This window comes from Prionailurus bengalensis, chromosome B1, assembly GCF_016509475.1.
Source record: "Prionailurus bengalensis isolate Pbe53 chromosome B1, Fcat_Pben_1.1_paternal_pri, whole genome shotgun sequence".
Classification (NCBI taxonomy): Eukaryota; Metazoa; Chordata; class Mammalia; order Carnivora; family Felidae; genus Prionailurus; species Prionailurus bengalensis.
This window is the reverse complement of record NC_057344.1, coordinates 55,234,659-55,250,659: the sequence shown is the minus strand read 5'-3', so window position 1 is coordinate 55,250,659 and position 16,001 is coordinate 55,234,659. Positions and strand designations below refer to the sequence as shown.

At 37.7% G+C, this 16,001-nt stretch overlaps 1 protein-coding gene across 2 annotated transcripts; it reads left to right on the top strand.

The window, feature by feature from the left end:
* The first annotated feature begins 1,063 nt into the window (after positions 1-1,063).
* Positions 1,064-6,669, top strand: SAP30 (Sin3A associated protein 30). Of its 2 annotated transcripts, XM_043565555.1 has the most exons (4): positions 1,064-1,692; positions 3,414-3,539; positions 3,978-4,076; positions 6,335-6,669. In XM_043565555.1, exons 1-4 carry the CDS (start codon positions 1,375-1,377, stop codon positions 6,455-6,457), a joined length of 666 nt encoding a protein of 221 aa, XP_043421490.1. In that variant the 5' UTR covers positions 1,064-1,374; the 3' UTR covers positions 6,458-6,669. The 2 variants fall into 2 exon arrangements, with proteins under 2 accessions (XP_043421490.1, XP_043421497.1); XM_043565562.1 differs by lacking the exon at positions 3,414-3,539 and having other exon boundaries at positions 1,095-1,692.
* Positions 6,670-16,001: the final 9,332 nt, after the last annotated feature.

Below are 16,001 nucleotides of genomic sequence, written 5' to 3'. Positions count from 1 at the left end.
TCAAGCACGCGCTCACAGGCACGCACGCACATACACGCAAAGGCGCACACATACACGTACCTACACTCACGCACACACATACCCGCACGCCTAGACGGTCTAGCCCACAGGCGCTGGCGGATACCCAAGAAAATGCGGTTTCTTTCTCCCCTCTCGCTCCGCAGAGCGAACGCCGGGGTTTCTGAAGAGCACTCATGCTAACTCGGTATTGATGCGGGTTCCATATCCTCTTTTAAAGAGACTGGACTCCGCCCCATTAGAGGAGAAACTGCAAAGGTTGGAAGTGGAGGCGGAAAGAAGCCCTGTTATTAACCAACTCGTCAGCAGCTCCACCTCAGGAAGCGGCCGACTTTGTGTGCCCCCAAGAATGAAACGTATTCCTTGCAGGAATGTGCAAGGATTTAAAAAGGGCCTTAAACTGAGGCACTTGGCAAGAAGCCATGTCACGGTCGAGGTCGAGATGGGCGTTTTCGCTTAAGCAGGCGCCCCTAAACAATCTGACGCGTCAATGAACGGAACTGTTATCCAGCAGCCGGGTTAGCGGTAGGACCTCCAGGACCCGAAGAGGGCCAGCTTGCATGAATTTTCCTTGGTTTGGGTTTCCCACAAAAGCATGGCCACACCAAACCTTTTCCCACAGATATGAAAAGCCCCAAAACTTTTTTACTCCACACCTTCACTCTCCTCCCCTCTTAGCCCCAGCCCCCGGCATTTTGCGCTTCGTCTCTGGAGCTGAGTGACCTCTTCCTCTAGAATGCCAACTCTGCAAAATCCCGGTAGCTAAACACAATCCAACCTCGCGGGAGGGACAAGAAGCGAGAAAACATCACAACCCTCAAATACACGCCCCCTGTTTTCCCCATGCTTTAAAAAAAGAAGCAGCCGCAGCCCAGCCCGTCTCTACGCGATGCATGCTAGGATTAGTAGTTCTCCCAATCCCTGAGGCGCCGAGTCAGGGAAGAACTCAGGTTGACTCTCCCGCCGAGAACTACGATTCCCGTGGTGCCCTGCGACAGAGTGGAAGGGGCGGGACAGGAGAGGGCGCGTCGCGCTTGCGCAAGACGAGGGGCCGGAGGGAGGCGGAGGCGCTCGGGTCCAACTGCTGAAGCGTCTCCATGTGACAGTGAGTGGGGTCCTAACTCTTGGCGCCGCCTGACTCTGGTTCTTAACCCAAAGCACTGTCCACTGTCCCGACGCCAGCAGATCCCAGCAGGCTAGGGCGCTTGGTGTTTGGCCGTGCCGCCGGAGGAATTGTCGCCGCCGGGTCAGGTGCCTGAGAGACCCCGCGGAGACCCCAGAGTCTCCGGAGAGAGGCGGGGAGCGGCGAGGCGAGCGGGGATTTCTGTCAGCGCCGGCGTCCCAGAGCGCGGAGACATGAACGGCTTCACGCCCGAGGAGATGAGCCGCGGCGGGGACGCGGCAGCCGCCGTGGCCGCCGTGGTCGCTGCCGCCGCCGCCGCCGCCGCTTCGGCAGGGAACGGGGCAGGGGCCGGCGCCGGGGCTGAGGTGCCGGGTGCCGGGGCCGTCTCGGCGGCTGGGCCCCCGGGAGCGGCAGGGCCCGGGCCCGGACAGCTGTGCTGTCTGCGGGAGGAAGGTGAGCGGTGCGGCCGTGCGGCAGGCAACGCCAGCTTCAGCAAGAGGATCCAGAAGAGCATCTCCCAGAAGAAGGTGAAGATCGAGCTGGATAAGAGCGTAAGTGACGGCGGGACGGGACGGCCTTGCCCTGCCCACCCCCTTGGGGCTCCGGGAGCGGTGCAGACGGCGGTTGTTGGGCGGAGGGTTCCGGGGTCCCCCTAGACCTGGCTGCAGTGGGAACCCGTTGTGTGGTCTGTGGTATGAAGCAAACAACAAAGTCGCTGCAACTCTGACCTCCACCCCCACCGACACACTCGCATTCCGTGATTCCGCTCCTCCCCCACCCCTCCTGCCCGCGCCCCTCCCCACCCCCCCCCCGCGCGCTCCACTCCCCCCCCCCCCCCGCGCGCTCCACTCCCACCCCCCGCGCGCTCCACGAGTCGATTCTGTTCGCAGTCTTTCCCCTTCCTCCTTCCCTGAGATCGGGAAACGAAACAAAGGGACCGCCGCTCGGAGGGCCCGGAGTAGTTTTCTTGCAACCCGGCAGGCTCCTTCTGGAATGGAGGCGCCTTCTTTGTTTTGCTGCCCTCGCTGGCGTTTGGCCCCAGGGAGCAGCTCCCCTTGTGTAGGGAAAGTGGAGTCCTGCCACGACCGAGGACCTGATAACCTCAGCAAGAAAGACCCCTTTCCCCGTTCGTCCGAGTACCGTGTGAGGGAAGCTGAGCTCACCCCGCGCCTTGCAGGGAGCGGGGATTGTGAACGATGTCAGCATCTAGCGCAGCTGCTGGGAACGTGGGGAACACGTAGCCTTTGCTGTTTTGCCATCCGTTTGGCAGCCATCGGGATTTTTTTTCCGTCCTTTCTTCGCACGTCTGGTGGTGGTGGTGGTGGTGGTGGTGGTGGTGGTTGTTTTTGACCCTCTATAAGGTTTTTAGAAACAAGCGTCGCCACTTTTAGGAGTTCTGGCTGGCAGTAAATGAATCTCAAGATGCCAGAATCTAGTACACATTCTGCATATTTTTAACTTGGACTTAGTTTAAAAGTTAATTTAAAAGCTTTAGGCCTTAATGATTTGGTTTTTTAAAGGAGTTTAACTTAGTATATGAAGCTCAGTATTTCACGTGTTACCATGCAGCTCTCAAGACTACATTTAATTGAAGCTTTTGCAAAGTTTATTTGTGATACTTTCTGCCTGTTAAACAGGTAGTTCTTGGTCATGCTCATGAGCAACTTTTCAAGTAAACTTGAATTTCACATTCCTTTGGTTGGGAAAACATATTACAGATAAGTGCACTCATTAAATATTCAAGTTTATAATTCAACTTTAAATGTAAGTAGGGTATGAAATCAATAGCTCATTTGTAAAAATGGATAGTTTTGTACCTATATGATAATTTGGGTGTTGAGAAAGAATCGAAAGCATACATCATGCTATTAAAATACACTCTTTGAGTAAATACTGTGAAATAGCAATTTGTGGGCAACGTCATCTTTCCCCTTGATAAAAAAAAAACAGCATGACCTAGTAAATCTAGTTCAGCCTCCCTGCAATTTAATGACAAAATCCAGAGAGTTGAAATTTCTCATTCTGCTTCTCTGTCTCCCTTCTCTCCTCTACTTACACCACTCCCCACCCACCCCACCCCCCAATCTTCTTAACTGAACTGCTGGACATGGTATGTTTTAACTGGATGCAGGACTTAAGCATAGAAACATGCTGTTGTCTTAACAGTGGCCTGTTTTGACTGTTTTTATTTTTAATAATTCACTGTGCCCAGTGTGTTTTACTAATACATAGGTTGCATAATCATAAATAGTCTGTGAAACTTTTGTTTCAGGCAAGGCATCTTTACATTTGTGATTATCATAAAAACTTAATTCAGAGTGTTCGAAACAGAAGAAAGAGGAAAGGGAGTGATGATGATGGAGGAGATTCACCTGTTCAAGATATTGATACTCCAGAGGTAGATAAGTTTCTGTATGTTAAATGTAAATCCTAACTATTCCATTCTGTAACTTGTATTAAAAGATACGAACGCCTTTTAAAAATACTTAAAGCAAAAAATCTGAAAATGAAAGTAAAATTAAATATAGCCAGTTAACAAGCAGTTACACAATTTAACTTGTGTTTTCAGTTGACGATGCTTATAGCTCTGTTGCCTTCTAACTTTTTTTTTGCTCCCAGTTTTCAATATTTATCTTCAAAAGATTAAAGTGTTTAATACGTTTATAGTTTTGATTATATAAAAGGGATAATGGAATGGACTTAAGTAATGTAATTTTTGTTGTTTAATAATGGAATTACATTTTTATTGTGCCAAAATTGAAATGTTTTTGTATGTATCAAAGATAACTATTTTGAAAATTGTATGAACTAATTCATATATGTTTAATTTTTCCAGGTTGATTTATATCAGTTACAAGTAAATACACTTCGGAGATACAAAAGACACTTCAAACTATCAACCAGACCAGGACTTAATAAAGCACAACTTGTTGAGGTATTTATGAGTTTTAAACTATTTACACTTTAAATGAGCCTGTTCATACAAAAAAGAGGCATTAAAGGCTAATGAAATTGTTAATGTAGAATATATACCAATGCATTTTAGTTGGATCAGTTAATAAAAGATCTATTGTGGAAGAATCTAGTTTCTTAGAAATGTCTGTCTGCCTCTTAAATTTCTGTATGTTACAACTACTTACTGGATTGTATGTAGTTTTCTAAGCATCTTCTAATACTGCCTCTCAGAAATATTGGGTGATAATTTTTAAATTCTCATTCTAGAAATCTGTTGGTTTTAAAATTCTACTTAGTAAACATTTATTGAACACCTAATTGAGGCATAATAAAAGAAATTGATAAGCTTTGATGTCGTCATTAGAATTTATTTTTTGAAGTTTCTGATGGATTAGATCTACAGATAAACCCATAAATAGTATTCCTATTTGTTGATTTGACTTGTTGACTTAACTATTTCAGAATTTGGCCTTATTGATGTTTGTTTTATTTGAGGTGTCTATGCTTTCGTCACATCTAGAAGATGCAAAGACTCTTGTCCAACATTTTACGTAGTTTTTGCTTTGTCATAGAACTAACTTCTAGTCCTTTGGTAAATTTTGAAATGTGTGTGTTCTTAGGAATTAATAGAACCAAGAAATCTGTGAATCCAATTAAGGTGTCTATAGATTTATATATTTATACTTTAATCATTTTACATAAAAATGCTTAGTCTACTAGACAGAATAGAAATGTAAACATATAAATCAGTTTTATCATATTTTTTAGCTTGGGGGTTTAGTAAGGCAACGTTTTCTAAAACATGCACATTGAATAAGGTAAAAGATACAGAAAGTATAATTCTTTGGCAGAATGCTTTTTAACATTGTTGAGATCTAATATATTGACTTTTTAGCCAGAATTTCCTCTTTCCATCTTGCCACAAAAATTAAGTTTTTCTTTAAATTTGATACAACAGAAACACAGATATTATCTATTGTGATGAAACTGTATCCATATATACTGATACTGATCAAGTGGAAGTTACTTTTGTGTTGAGACAAATGAGAACCAGAGAACTAATTATTTTATATGTTATATTTAATGTATGGTTGACCCTTGAATGACTCAGGGGTTGGGAGCACAGTTAGAAATCTGCATATAACTTTTGATTGTCCAAAAACTTAGCTACTAATAGCCTACTGTTGACTGGAACCCTTCCTGAAAACATAAACTGTCCAATTATCATATTCTGTATGTCTTATGTATTATATATATTTTTATTGTGTTAGAATAAAGTAAGCTAAAGAAAAGAAAATATTATTAAAATCATGTGGAAGAGAAAGTACTGTATTTATTGGGGAAAAAAAAGCATGTAAATGGACCCTTGCAGCTCAAATCTGTGTTATACAAGGGTCAGCTGTATTTTTTTTTTTTAATGTCTAAGTCACAACTCAAATATTTGCTAATCTGATCTTTAAAAAGTTATATTATTTCCAGAGCTATTTTCTTCTTTAGAAATGAGAAACAATCCAAACAGCCATGAGTGTTATAGTTTACTTAGTCAGAAATGCAGATAAGTGGTAAGTGATCCCAGAGTCAGATGACTGTCCTCCTTAAATCTTATCATATGAATAACTTTTTCATTAAGAAGTTTTATTTTCTACAATCTAGATAAGCATATCAACACCCTAGTTTAATCTATTGTACTTCTATTGGTAGTTGCAGTGCACATGTTAGATTAGCATAATGAAAAGGCCAGAGGGCAGATAAATATTCTTCAGTGAAAGTTCCTCTTTCCCCTCTCATTTTCCATCAATAATACCTATTCAGAAAAACTTTCAAGGAACTTTAAAGAGTACTGCCAGTACCAAAACTTTTTCAACTATATATTTATCCTTTTTCTGTGAGTAGGATCTACATTCTGTTTATTTCATTGGTACCTAAAGTTGAAAAATATTTACTTACTAATGTAGATTCTAATTATAAAATTTAAATACATCCTAAATTAATGTATGTAACTGAGTGGGTTGGAGGGTCCTTTGAAATCACACTATCTCTTACTCATAACATCTTATTCTGATGTGCTTTTCATCTTGCTGGTATTTTGTTAAACAGTTTATTTTTAAAAAGAGATAACTCTTATCACATAGCACATTTTCTTTGAATTAAAGTGTTTTGTTTTTTTTTTTTTTTGCCTAGTATGAAATCTGTTAATATCTATAATTTAATTTCAATTTTTTTTTTTTTTTTTTATAGATAGTTGGTTGCCACTTTAGGTCTATTCCAGTGAATGAAAAAGACACCTTAACATATTTCATCTACTCAGTGAAGAATGACAAGAACAAATCAGATCTCAAGGTTGATAGTGGTGTTCACTAGGAGAGATGGAATTGAGACTAAGACTTGGATGTTCAGATGTTAAGACTGTTTACTGTTTTTTCACATGTAGAAATGTTCCTTGTGTATTTTTTTACAGAGGATTTTCTCTGGTTTTATTTTCTTTGTTTCTGACTCTAATAATTAGTTGGAAACTCATGTAAAATGAGCTTTCCTAGATTAAAAAATATTTTAAATAAAGGTGATTACTATTATAGTTGCTTCAGTGTATTCATTTTGTGAAACTTGATTTTTATATTAAACTGATTAGGTACTACTTTTAATTGAGAGTTTAATGTAAGGATCATTTTGTTACCACTTTTTTTTTTTTAAGCTGAAGGAGAAATAACAAATGTAGTACATTTGCTTTCTCTGGGATGATCTGATTTGGAATCAAGGATGTCCTAATTAGCATTATTTTTTAAAGTGCTTTTTAGTGCTAACAGGTTTGAAAAATAGACTTCCATTGAGGTGCAGCTTCTTTCTTATTTCCATTATTGTTATTATTATTACTACTACTACTTGATAAAGTATTAGGAAGAACAGTTTAATTTATATACCTACCTCCTTCCAGAGAAGACTTAATGTGTCAGAAAAGATTAACACAATGCTGAAAGTTGAAATAACATAGAATTAATTTTGTTTCTTTAAATTTTGTCTTAGAGAAAAGATCTTTATATGGAATAAACATAGAAGTTCTGCAGGGCCCATTAATTTTCATTCATGCCCTATATTGTTTACATTGCAAATTAAAACTCATAAGTTGGAGAGATCTAGAAATCAAACAAGATCTTTAAAGTCTGGTCCATATGTAGCTCTGATTTGATTTATATCCTATTTTCCTTTACATTTCATTCTCGGCCCGTTTTCTGTTAAAATTCTTATAATTATAAATCAAATTTATAGTTTATGACACCAAAACAAAACAATAGCTTCAGTTAATGTCCTTGATTATGGTGCAGATTTTAGGCTGGAAACGAATGGATCAGAACATTAATGTAGCTCAGGGTTTCTCAAGGTTGACATTTGGGCCTTTATTCTTTATTGTGGGAGATGTCCTATGTGTTACAGTTTTAGCAGCATCATGCAGGCCACACTAGTGCCAGTGGCACTCCAAAGGTGTGACAACCAAAGCTATCCCTAAATGTTGCCAAACATGCCCTAGGAAGCAAAATTACCCATGGTGAAGAACCACTGATGTAGCTGAATCTAAAGTACTGGTTTATTAGAAGCTTCGTCCATGTATTTTTAAATGTACGGAATGTATTGGCAGCTACAAAATATGGTGAAAAATAAAGCAACTATTCTTTGTTCTTGCTGTAACTATTTAAAGATTTACAGTTGACCCTTTAACAATGCAGGGACTGGGGTGGCAACCACTGACTGCATGGTTGAAAATCCGTATACAACTTGGGACTTTCCCCAAATTTAAATACTAATAGCCTACTGTTGGCTGGGAGCCTCTTTGATAACATAAACAGTTAATTAACATATATTCTGTATGTTACATATATTATATACCGTATGCTTATAATAAAGTAAGCTAGAGGAAAGAAAATGTTATTAAAACCATAAGGAAGAAAAAATACGTTTTCAGTACTGTGCTGTAAAGAATCTGTATATATGTGGACTTGCACAGTTCAGATCCATGTTGTTCAAGGGTCAACTGTACATTATTAATGGGCAGAGACTGTGATAATTGGTATTAACAGAATCCTGTCATTTCTGGCATTCCAGAAATCTTTGTGAGAAGTTTTAGCTATCTGAAAGTGAACCACATAACTAGAAGAGGATGGTTTATTTGAAGAAAGTAATAACTTCCACATATTTTTATCTAAATCTATAATGTATAAAAAGTTAATTTTTTTAATGTTTATTTTTGAGAGAGACCAAGCATGAGTGGGGGAGGGGCAGAGAGAGAGAGAGAATCTGAAACAGGCTCTAGGCTCCAACCTGTCAGCACAGAGCCTGATGCAGGGTTTGAACCCACGAACCGTGAAATCATGACCTGAGCCAAAGTCAGACACTTAACTGACTGAGACACCCAGGTGCCCCAAAAGTTAATTTTTTAATAAAACTTGACTGTAGGGTTACTTTTTCCTATAAAAACACTCCGTTCTTGTGAAAGAAGCTTGAAATCATTTGCTTACATTATCTGTTTATGATGTAACATTTGACTAGGCAGTGTTAATTTCATATAGTTAATTATTTGTATAAAATGTAGTTGGATAAAAAGTGAAAAGAGTTCTGGATGTTAGTTATCCAATGAAATTAAATCCTTGTGAGAGCAATTTAAAGCATGAAAAATTGAGAACTTCATCAAAGCTGAGGAACTCAAGATTCTGCAGTTTTATATAAAATTTGTAATTATTTGCTATTAGGTTTTAAAACTTAATTCACTAGAAATCTTTTTCTGTGTTTATATCTTAACCAAAAAAAAAAAAATCGCATATCTCTGTAAGGGCATAGGTTACTTCTAGTGTTAGAGCATCAGAAGAATCCAAAATTGGGATAAAAGGAAAAAAACATAATGAGTAGCAGGTATTCAAGAAATAAGTCAGTTATTTGGTAGAACTATCTTTTATTGAACAATTTAGGAAAAGGCTAAAAATTAGTACCTGAAATATATTTCTTTACAAAAACAAGCTCTATATATTATTTCTACGTGAAGTTTTTTTTTTTTTTTAATTTTTTTTTTCAACGTTTTTTTGTTTTTTTTTTTTATTTTTGGGACAGAGAGAGACAGAGCATGAAGGGGGGAGGGGCAGAGAGAGAGGGAGACGCAGAATCGGAAACAGGCTCCAGGCTCCGAGCCATCAGCCCAGAGCCTGACGCGGGGCTCGAACTCACGAACCGCGAGATCGTGACCTGGCTGAAGTCGGACGCTTAACCGACTGCGCCACCCAGGCACCCCGTGAAGTTTTTTTTTTAATTGAGGTAAAATTTATATGGTAGTATCCCATTTTAAATATAAAATTTGGTAGTATTTAGTGTATTCACAATGTTGTATAACCACCAGTTCTAATTTCAAAATTTTTCATCACCCCATAAAAACACTCATAAGTAATCAATCACTTCCATTTCCTCCTCTTCATCCCCTGCTAACCTCTAATCTGCTTTCTGGCTCTATGAATTTGCCCATTATGAATATATCCTATAAAGGGATTCATATATGTCCTTTTGGGTTTTTTCACATAGCATGTACGTTCAAGGTTCGTCCAAGTTGCGGTATATTCATCAGTACTTTGTTCCTTTTAATAGCTGAATAATATTCAATTGTGTGGTATGTGATGTGTTTGTATGTATGTATGTGTATCACAATTTGTTTATTCATCCGTAGATGTACATTTGGGTTTCTACCTTTGGCTATTAATAATGCTGCGATGAACATTTCTGTACATGTTTCTTTTTGAACATGTTTTCATTTCTTTTAGGTATATACCTAGGAGTAGAATTGTTGAATCATATGGTAATTCTAGATTTAACTTTTTGAGGAGCCTCCAGATTTCCATAGTAGCTATACCATTTTACATTCCCACAGCAATGTGCAAGAGTTTCTATGTCTCCAAATTGCCAATAGTGTATTTCCTTTTTTATTTTTTTAATTAAATTCATCCTACTGGGTGTTAAATGGTATCTCATTGTAGTTTTAATTTGCATTTCCTTAATGACCATTGATACTGAATATCTTTTCACATGCATGTTGTCCACTTGTATTATCTTCTTTAGAGAATATCTATTTAAATCCTTTGCTTATTTTTTTAATTGGATTGATTGTCTTCTTGTTGCAGGAGTTTTTCTGTATATGGATATTAAGTTCATATTTGATATACAAGTTGCAAATATTTTCTCCCATTCTGTGGATTGCCTTTTCATATTCTTGATAATGTTCTTTGATGCACAAAAGGTTTTAGTTTTTATGTAATCTAATTTATTTTTTTCTTTTGTTACTCTTTTGGTATCAGATCTAAGAATTCATTGCCAAATCTGAGGTTATGAAGCTTATAACTTCAGGACTTAAATTCAGGTCATTGGCCTGTTTTGAGTCAATTTTTGTACATGGAGTGAGGTAGAGGTTCAACTTAATTGTTTTGAATGTGGTTATCCATTTGTCTCAGCACCATTTATTGAAGACTATTTTTCACTGAATGGTTTTGGCACCCTTGTCAAAAATCAATTTGCCCTAGATGTTTGGGTTTATTTATGTATTCTCAATTCTATTATATTGGTTCATATATCTATTCTTATGCCAGTACTAGAATCTTTTGACTGTTGCAGCCTTGCAGTAAGTTTTGAAGTCAGGAAGTGTGAGTTCTCCTACCCGTTTTCCTTTTTCAATATCATTTAGGCTATCTGAGATCCTTTGTAGTTCCATATTGGTTTTTTCCATTTCTTGCCAAAAGGCCTTTAGAATTTTGATGAAGGCTGTATTAAATCTCTAGATCACTTTAAGATTGCCGTATTAACAATGTTAAGTGTATCAGTCCATGAACATGGGATGTCTTTCCATTTATTTTGGTTTTTAAAAATTTCTTTCAGCAATGTTTATAGTTTCCAGTTTCCATGCCCCACACCATCTTGATTAAATTTATTTCTGGTATTTTATTCTTTTTGATGCTACTGTAAATAGAATTATTTTCTTGATTTCTTTTTGTGTATTGTTTATTACTGGTGTAAAGAAACACAACTGATTTTTGTGTGTTGACCCCCACAACTGCTGAATTTCATTTATTACCTCTAGTGGTATTTGTGTATATTCTAGGAGGTTTTCTATATACAGACTCATGTTAACTGTGAACAGAGATAGTTTTATTTCTTCCTTTCCAATTTGGATATCATTTATTTAATTATTATTATTATTATTATTTTTTTTTTTTTTTTTTTTTTTGCCAAAATGCTCTAGCTAGGATTTCCAGTACAGTGTTGACTAGCAGTGGGGAAAGCAGGCATCCTTGTTCTGTTCTTCAGAGATGTTTCAGTCTTTTACCATTGACTATGATGTTATCTCTAAGTGTTTCATAAATGCTTTTTATCATGTTAAGGAAATTCCTCTCTATTTGTAGTTTTCTGGGTATTTTTATCTTGAAATGGTGTTGAATTTTGTAAAATACTTTTTCTATAACTCTTGAGATGATCATGTGTTTTCCCCCCTTTAGTCTATTAATGTGATGTATTACATCAAATGATTTTCTTTCTTTCTTTTTTTTTTTTAATTTATTTATTTTGGGCACCTGGGTGGCTCAGTCACTTAAGCATCTGACTTCAGCTCAGGTCATGATCTCACGGGTTTGTGAGTTCAAGTCCCATGTCAGGCTCTGCTAACAACTCAGAGCCTAGAGCCTGCTTCAGATTCCATGTCTCCCTCTCTGTCCCTCCCCTACTCTTGCTCTGTCTCTCTCTCTCAAAAGTAAATAAAAATTTTTTTTTAAATGTATTTATTTTGAGAAAGAATGGGGGAGGAGCAGAGAGAGAAAGAGAGAATCCCAAGCAGGCTCACATTATCAGCCTAGGGCCAGACACAGGGCTCGAACTCACCAACTAGGAGATCATGACTTGAGCCAAAGTCAGACACTCAACTGACTCAGCCACCCAGATGCCCCTCAAATCGTTTTCTTATATTGAACCACCCTTGCATTCCTGGGATAAATTTTACTTGGTCATGGTATATAATCCTTCTAATGTGCTTTTCAGTTTGGCTTCTTAATATTTTTTTTTGAAGAGTTTTGCATCTATATTCATAAGGGATATTGGTCTGGAGTTTCCTCAGATTGTCCATGCCTGACTTTGGTATCAGGGTAATGTTGATATGGGTTTTTATTTGTAAAATTCTTGGAATATAGGGGCTACATATATGCCTTATATTTCTCTCTAGATACACCACTCTGCAAAGTTGAGCCCATCATGGTATCATTCTATAGAAGTAAATTGGAGAAGCTAAATCAGTGTCAATTTACTATAATTTTCTAATATCAATTTCTCTTCAAATCTTTGAGAGTAAAGTTTGGGCTTAGGCTCTTACTGCAAAATGATTTAGAAATATATGAATTTGATTATTTTTTCTTTTTTGGGAGAATTACTTTAAAGCCTGTAATGCTTTACTGATGGGATCGTTTCCATTTTATTTTATTATTTTTTAATGTTTATTTTTAAGAGGGAGAGTGTGCATGTGCAAGCCGGCCGGGGGGCGGGGAGACACAGAATCAATCCAAAGCAGGCTCCTGGCTCTGAGCTGTCAGCACAGAGTCCAATATGGGGCTCCAACTCACAAATTGTGAGATCATGACCTGAGCCAAAGTTGGACGCTGAACCAACTGAGCTACTCAGGCACCTCAGGATCATTTACATTTTAAAAGCACCTGCCATATTTTGCAGAAATGATTTTTTTTTAAGTTTATCTATTTTGAGAGACAGAGCATGAGTGGGGGAGGGACAGAGAGGGGGAGAATCCCAAGCAGGCTCCATGCTGTCAGCACGCAGAGTCCCATGTGGGGCTCAGACTCACTAAACCATGAGATCATGACCTGAGCGAAATCAAGAGTCAGGGACTTAACCAGCGAAATCAAGAGTCAGGGACTTAACCAACTGAACCACCCAGTCGACCCACAAAAATGATTTCTTTTGGAAGGAAGTCCTGTGTACCTGTGAGCACCTATACGGAAGTTAAAATTTCAAGGTGATCTGTTGAATGTTCGTAATTTGTCCTTCCCTTCCTCCAGTGGTTGTTGCTCATTGTTTGGGTTCTCCATACTCAATCCTGGGTTCCAATACTCAAATAATCTTTTAGGATTAGTACTTAATCCCAGAAAACAAAAATATTCAAGGCATTCCTATGGATTATGATGAGGAAAGGGGAAATTATATCAAGAAGAGATGAGCTATTAGTGAGTATTACTGTCAACTCTGTGCTCAGATTCATATGGAAAAGTATATAAAATATCAAAGATAAAAAATACAGAAATTGTTAAATCAGGAGGCATTTAGTTTATATGAGCTAGCTGAAGTGTACAATCCTGTGTCCCATATCAGTAAAGGTTTGTTTTCCTACAAAGGAAATAGATGATGCTATTAAATAATGTAGTGGTTAAGATTCTAGATGCTAGAGTAAGACTAGCCCTATTCAGAACCTGGCACTACTTCTCTGATAATGTAACTGATAATACAACAATTCAAACTATTTAATCTCTCTAAACCTTGGTGCTTTGCCTATAAAACAGGGATCATTGGGGCACCTGGGTGGCTCAGTCGGTTAAGCGCCGACTTCAGCTCAGGTCACGATCTCGCGGTCCATGAGTTCGAGCCCCACGTCAGGCTCTGGGCTGATGGCTCAGAGCCTGGAGCCTGCTTCCGGTTCTGTGTCTCCCTCTCTCTCTGCCCCTCCCCGTTCATGCTCTGTCTCTCTGTCTCAAAAATAAATAAACATTAAAAAAAAAAAATTTAAAACAGGGATCATGACCATACCTACCTCATTCATTTGTAAGACAGTGTTAAGAAAAATAGTAAATTTTTAATAAAAGCTTTATTGTCTTTTCTTGTAGCTAAAAGCTATTGACAAAATAAGGCATCTGTTTATTAATGTGATTGAATGAAATGTTTGCTTTGAAAAATACATTGACCTAGTTGGGAAAAACTGCATAAGGTAAGTTGTATGAACATTCATGTTTTTATATTTATTTGGTAATATAAAGAAGAATGTGTGCTTCTGTTATGCATTCATTTCTAAAAGACTGTAATTTAATTTCATATTACAGAAGTTATTTTCAGAAAGGGGAATATATGATGAATACTCATAATAATCTATAAAATTCCACTAAATATTTAGCTTTTTTTCAAATACTATTTTTCTCACCACATTTCATTTGCAGTAATAAGGAAACACTTCTTCAAGAGCCATTGTTGTCTTACTGATGCCCTCACGCTGATGTATCATTTATAAATAGAGATACTGAATCTTTAACGCTTTTTTCCTCCCTCAAAGAGGGTCTATACCAAGTAGAAAATGAAACAGGTTTACTGATGATTTTCTTATGTACTTATTCTCTGCACTGTTTCAGAAAGGATCTAACACTTATATTACTTAGTCTGATTTTAATACCAATTAATTCAATGAAAAAAGCCCTAATGAATTGTTGTTGTTTTTTTAAACAATTCTACTTCTTCATGCATTTTTGTAGGAGGTCATACCATTAAAACACTGACTGATTTTTGTGTAGATTTTAAGGGGAACTGAATTCTGACTACTTCAAAATTGTTTGGTCCAGTCCAGTAACACTTATTGGATACTAAATAGAGAACAGATACTGTTCTGGGTGTGGTCCTCAGAAACAGATCAGGGACCTCCAAGTACATATTTCAATTAAATAATGTCACTTTTATTCACAAAATGATAGGTCTACTGCATGGTATGGTACTAAAGTTTTCCCCATAACAATACTTTGTATTACCCTCTAAACTTCCCCTCTTTGGCAGGCTTCCCATTTATAAATAAGTATTTTTTTTTTGTAGTTACTAAACTTTGTTAGAATACAAGTTCCAAGAGGAAAGGTCCATCTTATTTATTACTATATCCCCAAATCTAAATAATAGCTGGTGCTTAGCAAACATTTAACACATTTTTATGGAATGAAGGACTTTCTGAAATTATCACTGATGGCCACTAGTCAATGCATACCTCCTGAGATATGGGGCATAGTCTGAAGCTGCCTCTATCAGAAAATATCTTTGAAGATTTACCTTTAACATTCATGTGACTTTAATCCATTACAAATTTCTTTTAATATATGTTATTCTCAAGAAAAATTGATACATCAGGGATAAACATCGTAATTTTGAGAATAGAGCTATACGTGTGAGTGTGCAGCGTATGGGCTTTGGAATTAGAACTCTGTTCAAATTCTGCCTTGATTTTTAGCAATTATCTTAAGTTAGCATCTGAAAAATGGGTTTAAGAATACTTACCGTGAAGGTTTTGTTGTTTTTTGGGAGAGTGAAGTGAAAATGGACTTGAAATATTTGGCATACATAATAATATGTACTTAAATACTGGCTCGCTTTGTCTTTTTTTGTTGTTGTTGTTTTTAAAGTAAACTCTATGCCCAACATGGGGCTGGAACTCAGGACCCTGGTCTACCAACCAAACCAGCCAAGTGCCCCAGTCCTTTTACCCTCTTACTAGAAAACTTGTAGATTCCTTTCTGAGAACTTCAGTTTATATCTGATTCTTTCCATTAAGTTTACATGGTCAGTAACTATCAACTAAGAACTAAAAGTTCTTCACCTTTGAGCCAGGATTATGGCTATTGAACTATTCAAAAATTTTTCTACTGAGCCTACTGAACACCTCACAAATGAAAATTTTCTAGGCAAAATTTTTCTTTTCTTTCCTTTTCTTTGTTTGTTTGCTTGTTTGTTTGTTTTTAAGTAGGCTTCACACCCAGCACAGAGCCCAAACTTACAACCCTGAGATTACTAGACCTGAAATGAGATCAAGAGTCAGATGCTTAACCAACTAAGCCACCCAGATGCCACTCTAACCAAAATTTTTAACCAG